This window comes from Lepisma saccharinum, chromosome 7, assembly GCF_977018435.1.
Source record: "Lepisma saccharinum chromosome 7, izLepSacc3.1, whole genome shotgun sequence".
Classification (NCBI taxonomy): domain Eukaryota; kingdom Metazoa; phylum Arthropoda; class Insecta; order Zygentoma; family Lepismatidae; genus Lepisma; species Lepisma saccharinum.
The window spans coordinates 9,586,964-9,608,719 of record NC_139235.1 but is presented as its reverse complement, the minus strand read 5'-3'; the positions used below and the strand labels follow the sequence as shown (position 1 = coordinate 9,608,719).

The 21,756-nt window shown below is 36.7% G+C and overlaps 1 protein-coding gene across 1 annotated transcript in view; it reads right to left on the bottom strand.

Annotated features, from left to right (window-relative positions):
• Positions 1-10,330: 10,330 nt before the first annotated feature.
• Positions 10,331-21,756, bottom strand: part of stx (ubiquitin-like domain-containing protein stuxnet) — a 50,628-nt gene continuing 39,202 nt past the window's right edge. The window contains exons 5-7 of the mRNA XM_083125733.1: positions 19,766-19,909; positions 12,987-13,193; positions 10,331-11,101 (exon numbers count right to left, since the gene is read on the bottom strand). Coding sequence (XP_082981859.1) covers positions 10,839-11,101; positions 12,987-13,193; positions 19,766-19,909 — 614 coding nt within the window. The 3' untranslated portion in view covers positions 10,331-10,838. The remainder of the gene's footprint in view (positions 11,102-12,986; positions 13,194-19,765; positions 19,910-21,756) is intronic.

The following is a 21,756-nucleotide window of genomic DNA, read 5'->3' as shown; positions in this document are numbered from 1 at the left end:
ATTGTAGGAGCGGGTTGAAGGAAGACGTTTTAAAAATTAAATTTTATCCGACATAGAAAAATAAAAGAAATGACGGAAATCATTGAAGAGTGTAGATATGAAATTTAAACCTGATATTTCAAAACATATGGCATGTATGTTGTGGAAAAGATAAGAAACGAGTATGCATTGCTGCCACAACACTCTGGGTTGATGGGAGACGCTCTTTAAAATTTAACCATTATTTCACAAAATAGTGGCAGAACTCCTTGAAAATATGTAGAAATAAAGTTTAAAATGAAATATTTCTCCACATGTGGCAAGCATTTAGTGGGAATGATACGAAACGGATATGTATTGCTGCCACAACACTTCGTTGCAGGAGAGGTTTGAATGTATTGCTGCCACAACACTTTGTTGCAGGAGAGGTTTGAATGTATTGCTGCCACAACAGTTTGTTGCAGGAGAGGTTTGAATGTATTGCTGCCACAACAGTTTGTTGCTGAAGTGGTCTGAAGGAAGCCGCTCTTTGTAAATATTCGTTATTCCACAAATTGATGGCATAATTCCTTGAGAAAATCCATTTAAAAGCAGAAATTATGTTTAAATTAAATATTTTCTTCATGTGGCATGCATTTATTTAGTTTTGAAAGATACGAAACGGATAGGGTACTGCTGCCACAACACTTCATTGTAGGAGCGGGTTGAAGGAAGACGTTTTAAAAATTAAATTTTATCCGACATAGAAAAATAAAAGAAATGACGGAAATCATTGAAGAGTGTAGATATGAAATTTAAACCTGATATTTCAAAACATATGGCATGTATGTTGTGGAAAAGATAAGAAACGAGTATGCATTGCTGCCACAACACTCTGGGTTGATGGGAGACGCTCTTTAAAATTTAACCATTATTTCACAAAATAGTGGCAGAACTCCTTGAAAATATGTAGAAATAAAGTTTAAAATGAAATATTTCTCCACATGTGGCAAGCATTTAGTGGGAATGATACGAAACGGATATGTATTGCTGCCACAACACTTCGTTGCAGGAGAGGTTTGAATGTATTGCTGCCACAACACTTTGTTGCAGGAGAGGTTTGAATGTATTGCTGCCACAACAGTTTGTTGCAGGAGAGGTTTGAATGTATTGCTGCCACAACAGTTTGTTGCTGAAGTGGTCTGAAGGAAGCCGCTCTTTGTAAATATTCGTTATTCCACAAATTGATGGCATAATTCCTTGAGAAAATCCATTTAAAAGCAGAAATTATGTTTAAATTAAATATTTTCTTCATGTGGCATGCATTTATTTAGTTTTGAAAGATACGAAACGGATAGGGTACTGCTGCCACAACACTTCATTGTAGGAGCGGGTTGAAGGAAGACGTTTTAAAAATTAAATTTTATCCGACATAGAAAAATAAAAGAAATGACGGAAATCATTGAAGAGTGTAGATATGAAATTTAAACCTGATATTTCAAAACATATGGCATGTATGTTGTGGAAAAGATAAGAAACGAGTATGCATTGCTGCCACAACACTCTGGGTTGATGGGAGACGCTCTTTAAAATTTAACCATTATTTCACAAAATAGTGGCAGAACTCCTTGAAAATATGTAGAAATAAAGTTTAAAATGAAATATTTCTCCACATGTGGCAAGCATTTAGTGGGAATGATACGAAACGGATATGTATTGCTGCCACAACACTTCGTTGCAGGAGAGGTTTGAATGTATTGCTGCCACAACACTTTGTTGCAGGAGAGGTTTGAATGTATTGCTGCCACAACAGTTTGTTGCAGGAGAGGTTTGAATGTATTGCTGCCACAACAGTTTGTTGCTGAAGTGGTCTGAAGGAAGCCGCTCTTTGTAAATATTCGTTATTCCACAAATTGATGGCTTAATTCCTTGAGAAAATCCATTTAAAAGCAGAAATTATGTTTAAATTAAATATTTTCTTCATGTGGCATGCATTTATTTAGTTTTGAAAGATACGAAACGGATAGGGTACTGCTGCCACAACACTTCATTGTAGGAGCGGGTTGAAGGAAGACGTTTTAAAAATTAAATTTTATCCGACATAGAAAAATAAAAGAAATGACGGAAATCATTGAAGAGTGTAGATATGAAATTTAAACCTGATATTTCAAAACATATGGCATGTATGTTGTGGAAAAGATAAGAAACGAGTATGCATTGCTGCCACAACACTCTGGGTTGATGGGAGACGCTCTTTAAAATTTAACCATTATTTCACAAAATAGTGGCAGAACTCCTTGAAAATATGTAGAAATAAAGTTTAAAATGAAATATTTCTCCACATGTGGCAAGCATTTAGTGGGAATGATACGAAACGGATATGTATTGCTGCCACAACACTTCGTTGCAGGAGAGGTTTGAATGTATTGCTGCCACAACACTTTGTTGCAGGAGAGGTTTGAATGTATTGCTGCCACAACAGTTTGTTGCTCAAGTGTGTTGATTAATCTGTCACCTAAGAATTCTGATACAATTTTAAAATGTACCGAATGTGAGGCAATCTTTAGTTTTAAATTCATTATTTCCAATTTTATTGTGCCTATTTTTGGAGGGCAGTCTTTCGCAATAAATTACTTCTTTCTTCGTTCAAGTTTTTAAGTAATGATGTTGCTTCGCCGCCATTTAAAACAAGAGCTCCTGAATCGTGTTGTTTGGCCCTTAAGATTCAAGATCCACATTTAAGTTCAAGTCTGACGTCATTGTTATGACGTTGCACTAGCACATGCGCATGCCTACCTTTTACGCTACGTATTAGAAGAAGACAAGGAAAAAGTGTTGTGGTAGTAATTCCAACCGTTTCGAATACTTAAAGAACGAAATATATATATTCCTGATATTACTACGACCCTAAAATTTAACTATGTTTCCTAACCTAACCTAGCCTAACCTAACCACGCGCCAATGGTTCGTGGGGCTAGCGCCAATGGTCCGTGGGGCTAGCCATAATTCAGGAATTTCTATACGTGAGCGCCAAATTTTAAGTGCAGATTCGTGATTAGGAGACCCAAATTAGTAAGTATCCGAAATTTCAAACAAATTGGAGAAATTCCCTGTATTGTTAAATTATACCCGCGCATCTTTCTTGGGGTTCCAGCAGAATAAGAACGTGGCAGCAGACACTGCCATATTTAAAAAGCTTTTTCCCGTGATGTCAGAACATAAGGTTGCTCAAGTGTTGTGCGATAAGTGATACCCGTAAAGCACGGAATAATTAACACAGATTCAATGAAAAGACAGGGTTACCAAACAAAAAAAAATATCACAGACTATAAAATATCAAGTACCAAAATGTGTTTTAAACACTTCTAAAAAAACATTTTTAAAACACATTGTTTTAAACGTTTTAAACATTTGCAAAAAAAACAAAGCCGTGTGTTTTAAACGTTTAAAACAAAGTGTTTTAAACACGTTTGTTTTAAACATGCCAACCCTGATCCTGTTACCGTTACCGACTTCCGTGGTGGATAGGTTAGCACAGCATGTTCCGCACCAGGGGTTTATCCAGAATTTTCCATTCAGAGGCAGGCGTGTAAGGGTGAATTTCAAGCCAAAACTACTATGATCTTTGTGAAAAGTTCTAGGGGTCTGGATCACTGGCAGGGGTCCCGGGTTCGAATCCGGCCTGGGCATATCAGTGTCCCTTCATCAATTTCATCATATCACTCATTCTCATTGTTGCGATTAGCCAAAAGTGACAGCACAGTGATAGATAAAATTCAAATTGGATGCTGTTGTCTGGATTTACTGACAGAATTCTGGACTGCTAGTGTTACTAAACATGAGTGTGTGTAATTTTTTCAATTCATCCTTAAAATAGTATCAAAGTTTGTTTCATGATCGGCCTAAAGTGAACATGATTGGCAACACATCTCCGGTGACTTATACATTTGGCTTACTTGTTTTTACTCCTAGATGGAGTATAGGGCCTCCAGGAAACTCATCCATTGGGTTTCTGCAGTGCCGGATCTACAAGCTTCAAAATCCCGCAGTGCGGGGGGGCGGAGACAAGTAAGCCTTTAGGGGGCCCTCAGCCATTGATATAGTAGAGGGTTCGTGTATGGAAAAAAATAAACGTATTTACACAGGGGTACAGAACAAATAAAATATATATAGGTAAAGGTAAATTTAAAGTTCTCTGTGCATATAGCACCGTGCCATGTAGGCACATTTAGGGTATCTGGGGGTAAGGCCCCACATATTTTCTATGTCGGACAACTAGTAGGTGATGTGATCAGCAGCATGCTCCGGCTACTTTTACCCCCCACTGGGTACCATTTGATTTGGGTCTGGTGGGCCCTGGAGCCGCTTTATGCGGGGACAAAGCCGGAAAAATTCACACCTTAGATTACCCACCCCGGGTCTCCACGTGCCAGTAAGACTAGAATTAAATCAGGCTAGGATTTCACGAGAAATGCAGTGGTGAAGGTGTCTTCAACCTATATTTAATCAGGAAAATGTTATGACTGCATGATTGTAATAAATGTATCCTTTTTCAGGTGTGAGAAAACAGTGTCAAATATAAATATATCACATCATCACGGGCGCTGAAACCGGGTGTGCCAGGGGGACCTGAGCCCCTCCAGTTCTCGTTTGACAACCCCTGGGGCCTAATGTATAACTGTCAACATGTCATATAACTTTTGCACATAACAAGTGGGAAATTACGCAGGATTCTGATTTGAAATGGGCAGAATCAATAGTGTGGGACTATCACTGTTTGATTGTCTTTCTTGTGTGTTTACTATTTCAGTATTTCCTTTTTCAAACCAACAATGAATTAAGGAAAATGCATAGTAGGTATATTATGAATGAATATGTGCGAGAATAGAGGAAGAAGCATGGGAATACTGTCTTTGTGCTCTTGTATGAGCCAGTCCATTGCAAAATAGGCACCTTTGTTTCCCTTTTGAAAAGTCAAGCAGACGTTTAAAATATTCTGTTTTCAATATGCAACTTTTTTGTATAATCAGGATTAGTATCTTTTTTACATGTACCTGGAAAAGTGTGTGCTACTTCATACTGCATTGATGTAGCTGGAAGTTGCAGTATTACATATTTATACCAATGCTTAACCAACGTTCAAAACAATACTTGTACATGTGTGTGTGGGCAACTTAAGAGCTGGGCGATCCAAGTGATTGTCAGGGGCAGCACCCTCGATGGAACCAGACAGAACCAAATCCTTATTTCTGATTACTTAAATTTGTTTTATACAGTGTTAGATTTGTGTAGAGAAAAATTAATTGTAGTTACTTCTCAATGATAAATGTATAGTCTATTGCAAAATCGTGTAGCAATTTAAACTAAGAGACTACTTTTATTTTGATATCAACCGACAATATACGAGTTCTTTTGACATTAAGGCATTGAAAAAAAAGGCTATTAATTACAGTCATTAAAACTGTAAATATACAACACGGTCATGTTTTTTTATTGGTCAAAGGTGGAAAGTAGTGGGAACAGGGTAGAAAGTTGAGGCAGGGGCTGACAGTTGGGATGTAAAAAAGTGACCTCGCCTGGATGAAAATTATATCTTGGGCCTTCTTTTTTTATGTAAATATGTGTGAAGATATTAAACTCCTATGAAGGATTGAAGGAATAAGTACTATAAATCAAATATGATAATCAAATTCTCAGTCAAAAGTTACATGTAAAGTACACACATTATATTGTATAATTACATAATCACAGTAGTAGTGAATTTTTTCGTCCCGCTAATGATGTTCGATGTACCCTGATATATATGTTTTGTTGTCAAAGGTAGTTATAGTAGTAATTACAATTTTTCAAAGGTTAACTCAAGTGTATTTACGTTTTTACAAATTGCAATAGAAACATGAGCAATGCTGTTCAAAGTTTTATTCCATAATATGAAAGTTCACAGAATGCACTTCTTTTCACTTGGTTTTGATATGATGTCCAAATTCTTTCATGATACACATTACCAATTGATTGAGTTTTGCATTACTCACTGGGTAATTTGCAGAATTATCGCTAGTTTCTTGGCATATAGCAGACCTCAGTTCATTGATGGTTCATGGTCCACATTAGCAAACATTAGCCTTCAGATTACCCCAGCATTTTGAGGTTGTTAAACAACCATTATTTTGTAGGGATAGATCAGCATGTAAAAGTCTCCCAACAGTTTTATCAGACATCCCCCAAAGTTGAAGCATGTTTATGGGCTGAATTGGAAGATTACTTACTAGTGGTGTGCGGGACAGAAATTTCTTGGTACACACTTTTTTCCCCTTAAGTGTTGGTTTTTTGCATTTTGGGGGTAAAAATTAACAATTTCAGAGAAGTTTCAGACACATACAGTGCAGAAATATTGAAAATTAACCACTTTTAATCATGACCATTTAGAATTTCCCCGATCCTGAAAAGTAGGGATATCATTTTCTGAAGTAAGGATTGGGATGGGATTTTTTTTTCTTACATAATGGACTACCTGATATCAATAATATTTTCTGGTATCTGAACACTCTTTGGTCTTCCAGTTGTTTTCTTTTAATGCTGATCCTGTAGCCTGGAAATTTCAACTCATAATAGTATGTTTTTTGTCTGAGATAGCTTCATGACAATTAAGCTCAAGATGTATTTGAAAGGTATGTAGCGATGTTATTGTGGACAAATTATTCAATAAAGAACATACAATATGCACCAACCAGTCCCAGCCATGATGTCAACTGAAATTGCAAGGCACTCACTATTAGATATTCACACTCTACATGCGCCAGTGCAACAACTCTGCAAGCAAAATGTGTTGTTTTTTTGGCCACACCTTGTACTGTACATGGATCTCACACTGGCAAGTTTTCTATCCATATTTTAGTACCTCAGCTTGTAGAGAAATTCGTCAGGGACAGCATCATGGCCAGGATGCATACTAAAACTTACCTTATTTTGGAATGAAACTTTTTCTTCTTCGTTCATGTGTGGCAACATAACTATTTCAGAAACACAAGAAAATTTATCTCAGCAGAGCAGGACAAAATCTTAATGCATTGTGGTAGTGATGAAGTAACAGTAATAAAACATGAGGTATTTTTAACTTTCAGTTGTTATCCATGGGTCTAATAGGTGGGTTTCATGTGACGTCAGGATGCGGGCACAGGCACCACATTTGTGGCCTTTATTATTTGTCCTTTGCAAAGAAATATCCACCACGTAGCGTTCGTTACATGTGCCCCAACTGCACGTTTGTTCAGTATTGACCAGACAAAATTACTGCATTTAACCAGTCAAAGACAAGAATGAATAACAAACTGAGAATGATTATATCATGTCAGTTTAACATCATATTACAGCATCCAAAACATGATCACTGAAACTTTTTAATGGCAAGTTTCCCCTGAAGACATAATATTACAACAACATTAAGGCACATAAAATTCTTTACATCCTATCAAGGTTTCTTTATTATTATCCACCATCCCAATTAATTTTATAAAGACACACAACTCTAACCACATGTCATTTTTACTGATAATGTTCTTTCTTGGCATGAGCCTATACTTCCTCTAGCTTTCATGACATTATGTGACTTCTTCAGGAGGTTGGTCAAGATTTGGTTAAAACATGATAATAGGTTAAAAAGATAGTCAAAAGTTAATAGAGCAGTAGTACCAAGTACTTATATTTTTGTATCTGAAAAAAAGGATTCTCTTTCACATGAATTTCTGCAATTACAAGCATTTGTCATTTCATCACAAATGCAATTTCATTTGTCATTTCATTGATGGAATCTGATCCATCACAACAGTGGACGGCACGGCATAAATTGCTACGCCTACAATGTTGAAATTGAATTGATTGTTAAGTGTCTGTTGCTATTTTAACATATTCTCTCTCGATTAACTGCCAATTAAGAGAGAGACAAGACAGTTGCCAGCATTTGCATAGCAGTTGTATTATTATATGGATGTAAGTTAGGTTAACTCTGATACACAACTGGCCTCTCCGATGGCCCAGTGGTTGTCATTACCTTGTAACCAAGAGGTCCCCGGTTCGACACCCTGTGGAGGCACATAGTGGTTTGGATCCCACTTTAAACTGTAGGTCCAGTCCCAATTAGCCTTACTGTGCATAAAATTGACTTAAAACACCACCTCAATTAATGAGCACACAACTTTAATTTTCGAAATAGCGACTTATGCCGCACCATATTGTATTTTGTTTTGTCTAATCATAATTTATGTTCATATTCATGGACTTTTCAAAAAGGTGTAGAGAAGTGACATTAAATAACCAAATACAGCAACGCATGAATGTTTTGTGTTGAATCTCTCGTGCATTTCTTCACTTGCCAGGATTAACTTGAGAAGACAAGCAAGCAATGTAAAAGAAATATGTATTGTAAACACTGCTTCCAAAGAGTTATGGTTGACTCTGGAGTGATAATTCTTATGGTTTTACTTGCTTATATGAGTACCTGTACTCCCGCACGATTACATCATATTAATCTATATATAATTTTCCTTTACATTATTATTATTTGAACACACCAAGTTCAACTTCTCGTCCGTTCCACCGAAAACAAGCAAAGGTGATTTGCCTTGCCCCCTTTTGAGAGCCCACAAAAGGGGAAAAATGTCCCCTTTCTCTCCTGAAACTCTTAGCCATTTGTCCTTCCAATGTCTCAAAATTTTCCATTCTATCTGCATCTACCTCCTCCTGTTACGCCAGCCAGTGGAAACTGAATCTTTCAAATTACAAACCGAATTGTGAATTTTACCAGGCAAGTGAATTCAGTCTGTCAAGAAGTTGTGTCGAAAAGTCTGTGCAAAAAAAGGTCAGTGCTCAGAGTATTACATTTAACAGAGGTTATGAATGGAATAGTTTTCATTGCCAGATAAACATACATCTTTTTACATATAAAAGTATATATGTAACTAGTCAGTGTCCAGAAGTTAGGGGAGAAGGAAGTGTGTCTCCACGTCGTTCACAAGCAGTGCGAGATCACCTCACTGCCAACTGTGAATAATGCGAACTTGTCCAAAGTTTGTTCCGCATCTCTGAAGTTACATGAGAGGTGTGAACTGTAACCTGTGCTCCCGAGGCCTGATGCATAGGGACATGCATATTTAGTTTTTGACAAAAAAAACAAAATTTGAAAAAACACATTGTAGTGTTAATTTTTCATGTTTTTGAAAGGTGCGAGATGCATTTTGTGACCATGTTTTGTCACGAAATAATGCGAAATGAACTGCAAAAAGCGAAATTAACTCTTAAACACGAAATTTACGGTTTATTCACCGAGGTCTGAATTATCCTGAGAGTTATGCAATTCCCGGAAAATTGATTAATTCTGCTGTTAATATTGGAGAAACAAAAATTGACTCCTTTACACAGAAATAAACTTAAAACTCTGATAACTACATAAATGGACTATTAGAAGTGAAATGTTAATTCTGTGGAATAAGTGTAGTTTTTAAATCAAATTTAGGTTTATATTCACAATTTTAAAACCAAAATTTCTCTTTATATACCACTTTTGATCCAATTTTTCACCGCTGTAACACAGATATTTTATTTTATTTACTGCTTTTGAACCCGAAATTGACTCAGTTTTTATAACGAAATTTTGCTTTTTTATTTACCAAAAATATGTGCCTCTACTGATGCATGTGTAGGAGTCGTTACAGGAGGGCAGTGCATTTGACACCTTGAGGAAGCAGCAGATTGTGTCGCGGGGCCAGTGGGAGAAGCTTCCCGCCACTGTGGCCGGTATCACACACACTTGGGAAAGTGCCTGCACGGGACAACCTACCAGGTTCTCTCACGGATGATAATAGGTATATTAGTGGAGAGCACAATCAAGTAAGTGTGGCCCAAATCGAAAGAAAGTGGTGGACTTGACATTCTCACAACAGGCTGGCACATGTTTTAATGTAAATACATATTCACATAATTACAGTTCAACAATCGAAATTCCTATATAATTTCACTTACAACCCCCTCCTTTCTCCATCATTTCAATAAAAATTTGCATTTGTTTATGTGTACCATGCATATACAGCCATCGAACCCTGGATGGCTTGGTCCCCACCTGCCTTTTGTTTGGATTCAACCAAGCAGCCCAGGAAGGAAAGAGCTAGCCTGTATGGCCACATATGTATTGTAAAAACTGCTTCCAAAGAGTTATGGTTGACTCTGTGGGGGTGATGAACTCTTATGGTTTCAAGTTACGTAGAAGCTAGGTGGAACACTTCTTGTAGAAAAGGAAACCGGAATAATGCTCCCAGACTTTCTCCTCAATTTTGAAACAAAACGTTTGATGAAAAACCATGAAATAAAGGACACAAGGTAATTACATTATAGTACATAGTTTATTGTAGGCATTACTTACACAAAAGAACTTACATACAACTAAATAACATAATGGAACTAATAAATTTGGAACAGTCTTTGCAGGTAGTCTTTTGTGAATTATCACAAGATGAAGCTTTCACCTATCAGGCATTGCATTGTTTACTGTTCACAAAACCTTCTGTGTATAAGAGAATACCAAGTGAAGGTGAGGAAGAACTAAACTAATGATAGTGACCCTATAAGTCTCGCACTAGAAGCAATTTGTAGTGTCAAAATAACACTGAACACCATAATAAAACTTGCATAACGATTATAATCACTGTTCTTTACAATAATAAGGGAGGGGTCACCAATGAAGATATATTTCAAGTTGCACAACCATTTACATACAAAAACCTGTTAACGTCACATACAGAGTCTGCTAATTCCTTCCCTTTGCAACCCTTTTCACTTCACGAAACTAGTACAAAGTTTTCAATCGAAAGCTCTCCTAAGGTGGTCCATGGTCAGGCCACGACCGGTTCCGGGTTCAGTTCGTGAAGATCGGAAGTGTTGTCGGAGTCCATTGAGGAATCTGCATTTTCTCTGGAGACAGGAGCTGCCTGCATGGCTGCAGCAGTTTCAGACTTTGCCGACCACTGAGTGTAGGGGGAGACACGGGCCTCGCGACGTGCACGACGTCTTGCTCGTCTCTCTTCCATGACGAGGCGTAAGTGTTCCATTTTCCCACGAGTCGCTTGGTTCTCCTGGGAAAGCTGAACAGCCTCATCTGCAACAAATACACCCATGGTTGTGTATTGATATTGTGAAGACATGGTGTTCAATATATTGCAAATACTCTCTCTTAATAACACTGGTTTAAAAAGGAATCTTGAACTACCGATTTCACAAAATTAAAGGATATAAAGTACGCAATGCATCAAGGCAAAACTATGCAATTCATTTATAAAAGCTCAACTTTCCCTTCTAAATAATAATTTCATAAAATAAAGTTTCACAAATTTCCAAACTTTTATACCAATGTTTGCTTGTCCTTATTTTCCTTGGTATTTAGAAATACCCTATATGCATTAAAAATTACACCAAAATTTGCTGTTATTATTCAGTCCAATAATGTAAATTTATGAATCGCAGGGACAACTCCCAATTTCCAAATAAAATGTGCATCAAAAGTCTGAAATGAAATACTCATTTATCCACAAAACTGATTTTTATGATGTTCTAATTTTGGTGGTAACTTGTTGTAATGTTGCTTGGTGAGTTTGTTGTTTTTAGTTTTACAGCATGTAAACAAATAATACTTCTTCCCCCTCCTGATAACCCTGGTGGATATGATGCATAGTGTAGTGCAAGGTATGTTACATTTACAGATCCATTAACGAAAGAAACCAGTAGCCTAGTTGTTAGGGCATTTGACTACCATGTGAGACATGTTCAAGATGCTCCGGTGCCCACCCAGCATTGTATAAAGTGGGTACCTGGAGGAATCTCTGGGGGGTAAAGGTGGCCAAAGGCATGGTGTCGATCACATCACCCCTACCTTCGGCCGTGATCAAGAAAGTGAGGGGCCCTAACTCCACACCCCCTATACGCCTTCATGGCATGGTGCAAAGCACAGGGGAGCAGCTCCACTGGACTTGCCAAACATAACAAACACATCCACCCCAAAATCAGGAAAATATATGCAGACACATAGCTCACACACTTGACAGAAAAATCATGGAAATTCATGCCATCATGCACTTTCCACATTAAATAAATACTGACAGTGGACAGGCACACCACACCTTTAGTGCAGGAGTTTACACCAAGGAACAGCAGACAATGGTGTGGACGAGCAGTCACAACAGTGCACCTAGCAGCATGTTGCACAACTAAAAAAAATTGCCAAGCAACAGTACAAATTCGCAAGAGGGTGGTGGCGGTAGCCACTGAACTTAATATACCATAAAAACCAGTTTCGCAGTTAGTATTTCATTTCAGTATATTAATTTGTTACCATGTCTATTTTCTTTACGATATATTCCATATATAAACACACACACACATCTACAACCAGGCAATGTTTATCTGAAATGAAAGCATGTAGCATAGTGCATAACTAGATGTAGTTAGCACTAATCACTTCTTTTAGTATTGCACACCACAAGTATTGCTTTTTTTAATGTGAACTATTCCACAATTATCAACCAAATTTTGTTTGATTTAAAGATCATAACCATACTATGGTTTCAATTTTTTTTTATATTGAATTTAGTTTATTGTAGGACCCCTACGAGCTTCCCAAAGATAAATTTTGGTCTTTATATTCTAACTACACTTGTTGGGAAAGTGAGAGGCTGACCGATATATAAAGATCCCCCCCCCCAAAAAAAAAAAATCAATCTATGGAAGTAATTATAAGCCCGAATAAAAGATTCCAAACATTTCACAAACTTAAAACAAATATTTCAAAGGTTTCACAGACTGAAAACATCAATAGAAGTCTTCAAATATTGCAGAAACAAACATGAAGAAAAAGTTTGAAATGTTTCACACACCTCTGATTTGCATCCTAAGGGATTGAAGGATTAGAATGGAAAGTGATCCAGTAGAAACCTTTACAAATTCTCACACAAGACCTGGAAACACATGAGCCATTAGAATCTACGTACCTAGGATTTCAGAGGTTCCTGCCGTTTTATTGGTTGAAGCCTTCACTGTGCCATTGCTCATGGCCTCCACAGTGATAGTGTGGCTCTGTCGGGTGTGCTGGTGGAAGTGAGGTGTAGCACACAGCAGATCATTTAGAATGTGGATTATGGTGCTGATGTCTCGTTTTGGCCGACCAAACTTGTCCTGCAGTGCAGGGTTCAAGGTTCCTGTGGAAAACAGATTCATTAACTTGTTTTAATAACTTGAAATAATGATACAGTCATAAATAGAAGTACAAAGTCTGGCAGTAAAACTTTGAGAGATTCCCTTGGGATACTGACCAGGTGAGATTTTGATTGTTTTACTTGCATTGTTCTTATTTTAGTTTTCTACTCTTTTAAACTAATAATGATGATGATGATTATATGAAAGTGATGAAGGGACACAAAAGGTATGTTAACAACATGTAATCTTGATCATTGGTGGCGAAGATTGTTGCTCAATGTATGCAGCCACCAAAGCGAAGTGTCAAGAGTTTTTCTGGGCTAATGTTGTTCTCATTTTCGGAAGTGATGAATGACATGAGCCCTGTGACCTGGTCAATATCCCGATAGAATTTCTATCATTCATTACCAGGAAAATCTCAAGCTGTAAATATCCAAGCGTTTATAGGACTATATTTCATGGACCATATCTTTTCTTTATTTTCTTGTATTCAAAACATAATCAACATTTTTATTGCATATAATGCATGGTTTTTCAGGGTGGCTACTCTAGGACCATGATAAAATTAAAGGCCACACGCAGATGTTTTCTCTATTTCAATCTTGCGTATTACCGCTTCTCAACACCCACACCACACATGCACCAGAGGCACAACCAAGAACGTTTGACTGAGAGGGGGGGGGGGGGGAAGTACCAGGATAAACTTATCAATAATAATTATAATAATGACATTTTTATGACATTATTATTATTAGTAGTAGTAGTGTCAAAGACTATCATCCTCGTAAACTACACAAAAAGGGGGTAGAAGTCTGTGGTGTTAACGCATTTGTGTTGGAACAAACAATTTTAAGCCTCTTTTTTTAAAAAAAAACATTGAATATCACATTAATTAATAATGGAAAACAAGCACACAAACTGTATTTTTGAATGGCAGAAAATGCATTCCGAATATTATTATTTTTGTACATATACCATGTAAAACTTTCATGTATAACATACATTTTACACATATTCAAAATGGAGTAATGTAAAATAAGAAAATACATGCCAACACTAAATTGTGTACGTATTCAAAGTTTCTTTAATACACACACACATTATATATATATATATAGGATGACAAAAGACATACATTCAAAAAAAAAAAGGGGGGCCAGTATGGTGAAAAAGGAGGACAAAGTCGTAAAAAAATTGCTATACATTTGCCATTACTCATAATTTCATCAATATACAAAAATCTTACCAACATTTTGCTCACAGATGGTTTTCAGAAGATCTCTGTCAATAACTTCATCTTACCTTTAAGCAAAGAAAGCAATCTCCTAATTTGTTTTTTTAACAAATTACAAAGAATATCTATAATTTGAAGCACAGAAATTTACTCCTTTTCTAATTCTCGGATATTAGACTGAATACCTCCACAAGTGAATGCAAATGTAACAAGTAAGATTCGCTTAACTTATTTCGAAAAGAAAATTAAAATTTTAGGTAGTTTAGATTGGGTAGAGAAATATGATTTCAATCCCATGAACATTTCTAGCACTCTTTCAACAGCAGGGAAAAGTGGTAACCACCTTACACTTTACCCCATATTCGTTTCATCCATCCTTTAAAACTGGATATTTTTTTACAAGATCATTGTTGAATTTACACTTTCGCTTCGTTATTTCATAAAAGTAAAAATTACTTAATAATCAAAATTCTCACTACACATTTCTATATCGCGTATGTATAACTCTAAAAGGAACTGGCCGACCTCTGTGGTGGAGTGGTTAGCACACTGCACCACAACGGCAGAGGCCTCTGTTACGAATCTCTGCCTGGGCAAGGTTTTCCTTCATCAAAATCATCATATCATCACTCATACTCATCTTCGCGATTAGCCAAAAGTGGCAGAAAAGAGAAGTAAAATAAACCAAATCAATCAACCAAAAAGGAACTGCACAGACTACATGCGTTCCAGCAGTCTCAGCGCTTAATACTAATGACTGGGGTGTGGAAATTTGCCTATTTGCCTTGTTTATGCCTTTGTAGTAAATCATAGGCTTTCATGTTCAAACTTTAAAGTTAGTTTAATGGAGTTTCTATTCCGAAAATACATTTTTATAGTGCCTAAAAATTCCTGTTTTGATCGTTAGTGCCTATTTTGTTTAATTGTGAGAAAAAATTGACATTCTGCAATTTTTGCATACTTCAGCTTTTTCTTGCATGCATTTGGCTTTCCCTATATTGAAAGATGTAAGGCTTTGTTGATGTACTGACTGAAATCTAATTCGCCAGATTTGATGGTCTGAATTGGAACATTGTTTTAAAATATTTTTTTGTTACAATGGTGCAAATTGTTTTTTTTTTATCATTGGTTCAAATTCGCAGTTGTGAGCACAAGCTCTTTTTGTGAGAATTACTTTAACAGACGATTCACCGCAATTTCGATCAAAAGAGTATTATAGTATGTTAATCGCTAGTGCACTTTTATGTATAAACTGAAGTGCTAATACAGTATAACTGTGCATTGTAAGAAGAAAATTTAAATAAGTTCACACCCATTGCCTATTTTAATTTTTTCTTTAATTTTAGGGTGCCTTTTAAGTGCCTATTTTCATCATTTTGGTGCCTATTTCAGAGGTTTTTAGTGCCTTAAATACGTGCCATACTAATGACTCAGTCGGGAAAGTGATCGTATTGAGCTCCCAGATGCTAGGTGAGCATTGCTCGAATATTTAACACACCCCAAATGAAGCATTCTGTATGAGGTACATTTGCTATGGTCAATGCTATACGCTTTCCAAAAAAGGAGGACATTTACTGATTTCTAAGAAATCCGCCCGAACGCCGGACAGACACCTAAAGAGGAGGACATGTCCGGATAAAAGAGGACGTCTGGTCACCCTATATATACAGCATATAGGTCTATTATTTATATTCATTACATAATCAATTTATAAACCTCATAACAAACCAACAACAAATGTGCACGCTTCTTTTCCTCCCAACAATTGTTCACGCAACAATCATATTGCGAGTGAAACGAACAAGAAAATTTGTAACCCATTTTTTTGCAAACTGAAAACAACATTGATTTAATAGGGTGCAAATAATTTCATGAGGTGCCATGGCATTCTCTCATTTACAACTTTTATCATTTGGCCAGGGCCGACTCCCGCAGCTCCCTAGGTACAGCTCTGAACTTGACTAGACTAAGAAAAGCAGGTATTGCGAGTGAAGCAAGCGAGAAAATTTTATGCTATGTATTTTTGTTTGCATAATATTTGAAATCGAGGGGGATAATTGACCCTTCGTGCCCTCTGCAGGTGCCCTTGGCCATCAATGTTTGCCCCCTTGTCCTCCTTAGAATTGATTTCCATTCAAGGTTGGGGTGGGGGTGACAATGCCCCCTACCGCACTGTGGTTGTGCCACTGATATGCGCACACAAATATAGTAACAATATGAAGTATTTGTGTGATTTCAATGTATCCAAAAATTCTAATTTAATTTAATTAAATGGTATATTTAAAACATTTAATTTGAGGTCCTTAGTTTACATTTACCATTTCACATACTCAAGACTCGAAATACGGTATGCGCCAAAATATACAGTACTGAAACGTTTGTTCATCTTTTCATTTCAGTACTGTATATTTTGGTGCATACTGTACATACATCTACAAACACAAGTCACACATATGTTATGGTATATATTCTAAATTGCGAAAAATTGTTAGTTGTGTACGAATTTCAAACTCAAATCTACCTAATCATCTTCAAGAAATTTTATCTTGCAATAATCTTCCGTCTGTCAGATCACTCTACAAAGAACAGTAACAAAGTAAACAGATCGAGAGAATTCTGTTTTATTTTTCACACAACATTATTTTCCTTCCTCGAAAAAAATAAAAACTCAACTGTGAAAATCTCACCTCAGGGCATTTATCAATATGTATAAATTCAATAGGATTTGGATTAATAAAAGTTGCAATTTTTCAAGTCTACGGAGAAAAATTCAAGCAGAAGTCACGCATAATTCCCGGAGCCAATTATTGATGCAGAATTCCCGGTGAGTAGCCACCCTGTTTTTCCATCAAGTTTAAAGTCTGTAACACTATCTAGTAACAATATGGAAGATTTTATAGCATGCATTTTTATTTAACAAACTAAAACTAAACCCCATGCTGCAACAGCTCTCTAAGAGCCAGGGCCTGCCAGAGTAGATTTTTCATTGGGTGATGCATTGTCAGCACGAGTCCCATCACTGCTGTTTTCTGTCTTTCTAGACTAGAGCTCGCTACTTTCTCTTTACAAGTAGCTCCCCAATTGTCTTCTGTAATAATAAATACCTTAAAATTTGACACAAAAAGTACTTGTACACCCAATGGCAAAAGAAACAGTAGGCGAATTGTCCATCACCATTTTCATTCGGTCTGTATTGCACAATATGATGATAATGAATTGATATAAAGACGTCAATAAGCAGAGGGCAATGCCTGTTTCGCACCAACATAATTTCATTCCATAAAACATCACAGGACGTAGAATAAAAAGTAATGAAAATAACGATGGACAATTTGCCTACCATTATCTTTGCCATTGACTGTACAAAAACCATGAATAAAATATGGGTCACCCAGATCCTGAAATACTCCACTGCAATGTGTTGTGTGTGTTGCCTAACTCTGTAATGATGACAGAGAACCCTCTATTGAAGTACAGTGATTGGCACACGGTTAGGCAACACACAACACATTGCAGTGAAACTAGGATTACATGATCTAGGTGACCAATTTTATAGGTGACTAACTATTACTTGGATCATACACCCATTTCAGTTGCTTCTTAAGCAGCTTTCAGACTGAAGCAACAAGCGAAACATGCAACCTTTCGAACCGAAGTGGCACAACAAGCTTCATGTGTCACTCACTTGGACTGGGCTGTTTTCTTAATACCATGTATCAAGTTGCCTCAGTCTATTGTTCCTGCATGAATGGCGAATGTTTTGCTTTATACTGAAGGAGTCCATGTCACTTGTTCCTTCAGTGTGAAATCCTCCTGTTGCTTATCACTTTGGTCTGAAGACTCTCACCAAGGTTGAATAATAACAAAAACTAAGTTCAATGAAAAACGAACAATTATTAACTGGAGACATGAGCAGTTTTGTGATTGAGCAGCCATCCACCAACTTTTACATTATGGTGAGAAAATGTTCCAGGTGGCAGATGTCCACCAAAGTCAAAAATACTTGCTAAGACGCCTAAGCATTCCTGAGAAAAAAATCTATCTTCTCAAACTTTCCTACAGAACCATAGTCAGGTCCTGGATGAGTAATGTACGAGGGACATCCTGAAAGTATATTTCTCAATTTCCTTTTCTCAACAATCTGTGGGTTGACCTTCATGTTCTTATATGAGAAACTTCTCTTCAGATATGTTGACAGCATTTGAATAGCTTCTGACGACAGACAAGAGAGAATGCTGTAGCATGTAAGCTGCAATCTGTTTTTAAAAAACTGGACTGTGTACAACAATGTTTGTTACTTTACTCTGATAAGCTTACGGAAAAATGAAAAGTAAGCTTATCAGAATAAATTACCTATCTTCGCATAACCACCAAACAGATATCTTTAGATAAAATGTTTGTTACTTTCAGTTACTTCCATGCTTGAAACCTGAAGGCAAAAGAACCTCCAATATTGGTAGCAAAAAATGGGCATGCTGTTTTATGGGCACCAAACTTGCTGCCAGACTAATAAATCTCTGAATATGTAATGAAACCTGATATTTCTCCTAAATACACCTTTCACTACATTTTGAATGTGAAGCATCTCACATATAACTGACGTGATTGTTGGTTCTGACACCAGATGGCAGGTATATCAAACAGCATTTGCTACTTGCTACCCCCTAGTGGCAAAAATCTGTACTACCTTTGCAAGCTAACAGCAGCTGAAAATTTCACTTCCACTTGGCACATAAACTGCAACAGGGAAACATCGCATTCTCGATCGACGTGGCCCGTTAGACCTACGTGACCATACAACTAGTACCACGATATATAGCATGACGTCCGTTGATGCTAAGGGCGCCATTTGCATTTTACGAGCCACTTGCCCCCACTTACTTTTGAACTATTTAACAGGAGGCTATTATATTGTAACTTTTAAGTGTTAACGAATTACACACCACAATTTGAGATTGTCCCGTTTAATTTTCAAATCGATTAATATATTTTACCTATTCCACACAACTTCCTTTAACATCGTCTGGGTACGATTAGGAAATTCAACCAGGCGGTACAAATATCAGTGGCGATTATGGTGAAAAAGTTTAGAATAACTGCATTATATGTATAGGGAAACTTACTTTTTGGATAACCCTCGTATTTGTTATTTCATACCAACATATTTTGAGGTTATTGTTTACACTGAGGACATAGGAACATACAAAGACACATCCATGCCTTACCTGGGATTTGAATCCGCGGTTTCTGCTTGCACAGCATATTATGCAAACCACTACACCACTGAGGCCAGTCACTGCTCAATTTAACTAACTTAAGATGTACGATTGAAATGCGAACCTGAAAATGTTCCTGAGTAGACCCCCTTTCCATGGTGGTGCATGCTTTCAATAATAGCCCCTTGCCTTCTTTGTGCTGCGGTACTCTCCTGAAAATAAGTAAAGATCACTGTAAGCTCTCCCCTGTAATTACACTGGTGCACATCTCAGTATAAAGTAGTCACTTACCTCGTATTTTCTTACACCACTTCAATGCAAGGTAGTGCAATCATTATCTAACCGATTTGTCCACTGAGAACATCTCAGATGGAAACCAATTAATGTTGAAACTTCTTTGACTTGGAGTAACCTTACTGGTAACTTCACTCGCTGGGTGGAAAATTACTGAAAGAACGTTTGGTGGTATCATCTATCTGGGAACCATGGAGAAGAGATTTGCTAAGGATCTAGCACAATAGCCCCGTATATTCAACAAATGCCTGTTTGCTGCTTTAAACGGTCATTTGATTAGTTAGTACTCACCACGTGATGATACATCACACATACACCGGTCCGGAAGGAGGTAGTGCAAAGGTGCAGATGCCAAACACACTACTTGACTCCAAATCAGTGAACTAGACGACTCTGTGTTGCACCATGTAACCAACTAGACACTTCGGTGCAAAGTGTGTCAAAAAATGCAGCAAACTAGACGGGGCTAATATGTCCAGCTGCCACATGCAAAACATTTACCCACTTCCATGTGTCAGAACAAAGTCTAGATTTCCACAGTCATTTGTGCAGGTGTGCTTCTCATGGTTTGCCCAAACAATCAATTGACAACAAAGTCATACTTGTGTCTATCCCAATCCATCTCAATTCACCTTCGTGTCTACCCATTCTAATCCATGTCTACTCATCTTCATGCCTACCTATCTCAATCCAAGTTGATTCATCTCTGTGTCGTTCTCAATCCATGTCCATTCACTTGTGTGAGACTTGAGAAAGGTATTTTAGATTAAATCTTTTGAATCATATTGGGTAAATTAAACTTTTTATCTCATCAATAATATCAAATTTTCTTTCTGGTTTGAATACTTCACACTAATTTCTTACTGTATTGTCTAATTATTGACTTTCTCGCTAATCACAATCAATGCATCAACCTAGTGAATATTTTAAATTATACTGCGTGTAGATATAAGCTATCTTTTCATTTGAGCTATTATATCCCAATATTAGCGACCAACATCCATTGGTTTTATCACCATTGTCACAGTAAGAGAGATCGAAAATTGGAATGTGCTACTTACGTCACACCCTTGTATCGAAAACTACCTCTCCTGGGTGCAGTCAAGATAAATGCTTCAACTGGTTTAGAAAGTCAGGTAGCACTACAAAGCTGGTAAATTTAGATTAACACATTTGTTACGTTACTGTAAAATATGATGAGAAGTCAAATTAAAGCTTATATTTAGAGCTTTTGAGCAAAAAGAAAATCAATTTAGATTAAAAATAGATGAGAAACATACATTTAAAGAAATCAATTTTTCCATTTTGAATCCAATATGACGACCAAGTGATATAAAAAAATAGTTTTTCTGCACATTGTGACCCCTCACCCCCCTTTCCAAGCCTCTGAAGTCAGTGTACATTTAGGTAGACATGAAGCTTACTTAATTGTCCAGCAGTGTAGGATGGACGAAGAGTAGATGGAAATACCTAGTTACTTCACCCATCATAAAAATAAATAATTTAAACTATTACATAACATGCAAACAAAAATCTCATATTCTCAATGCAAAAAGAGAACAAAAGCTGTTCATTAAAAAATTAGTTATTTTTGAAAGATTTCTACTTTAAAAAAGCCCTACAAATGTTTTAAAGCATGCACTTTCTGCTGTTTAACAACTGATGAAATTGACATTTAACTTTTATTTAGTCCATATTTTAATTTAGTTTTAGTTTCTAAATGTAAAACTAAAACAAGCTATTTACAAAGTAGATTTTATACAGTTAAATGTGTGAAGATTAATAACTACAATTAAAATGGTGTAAATTACTGATATTACA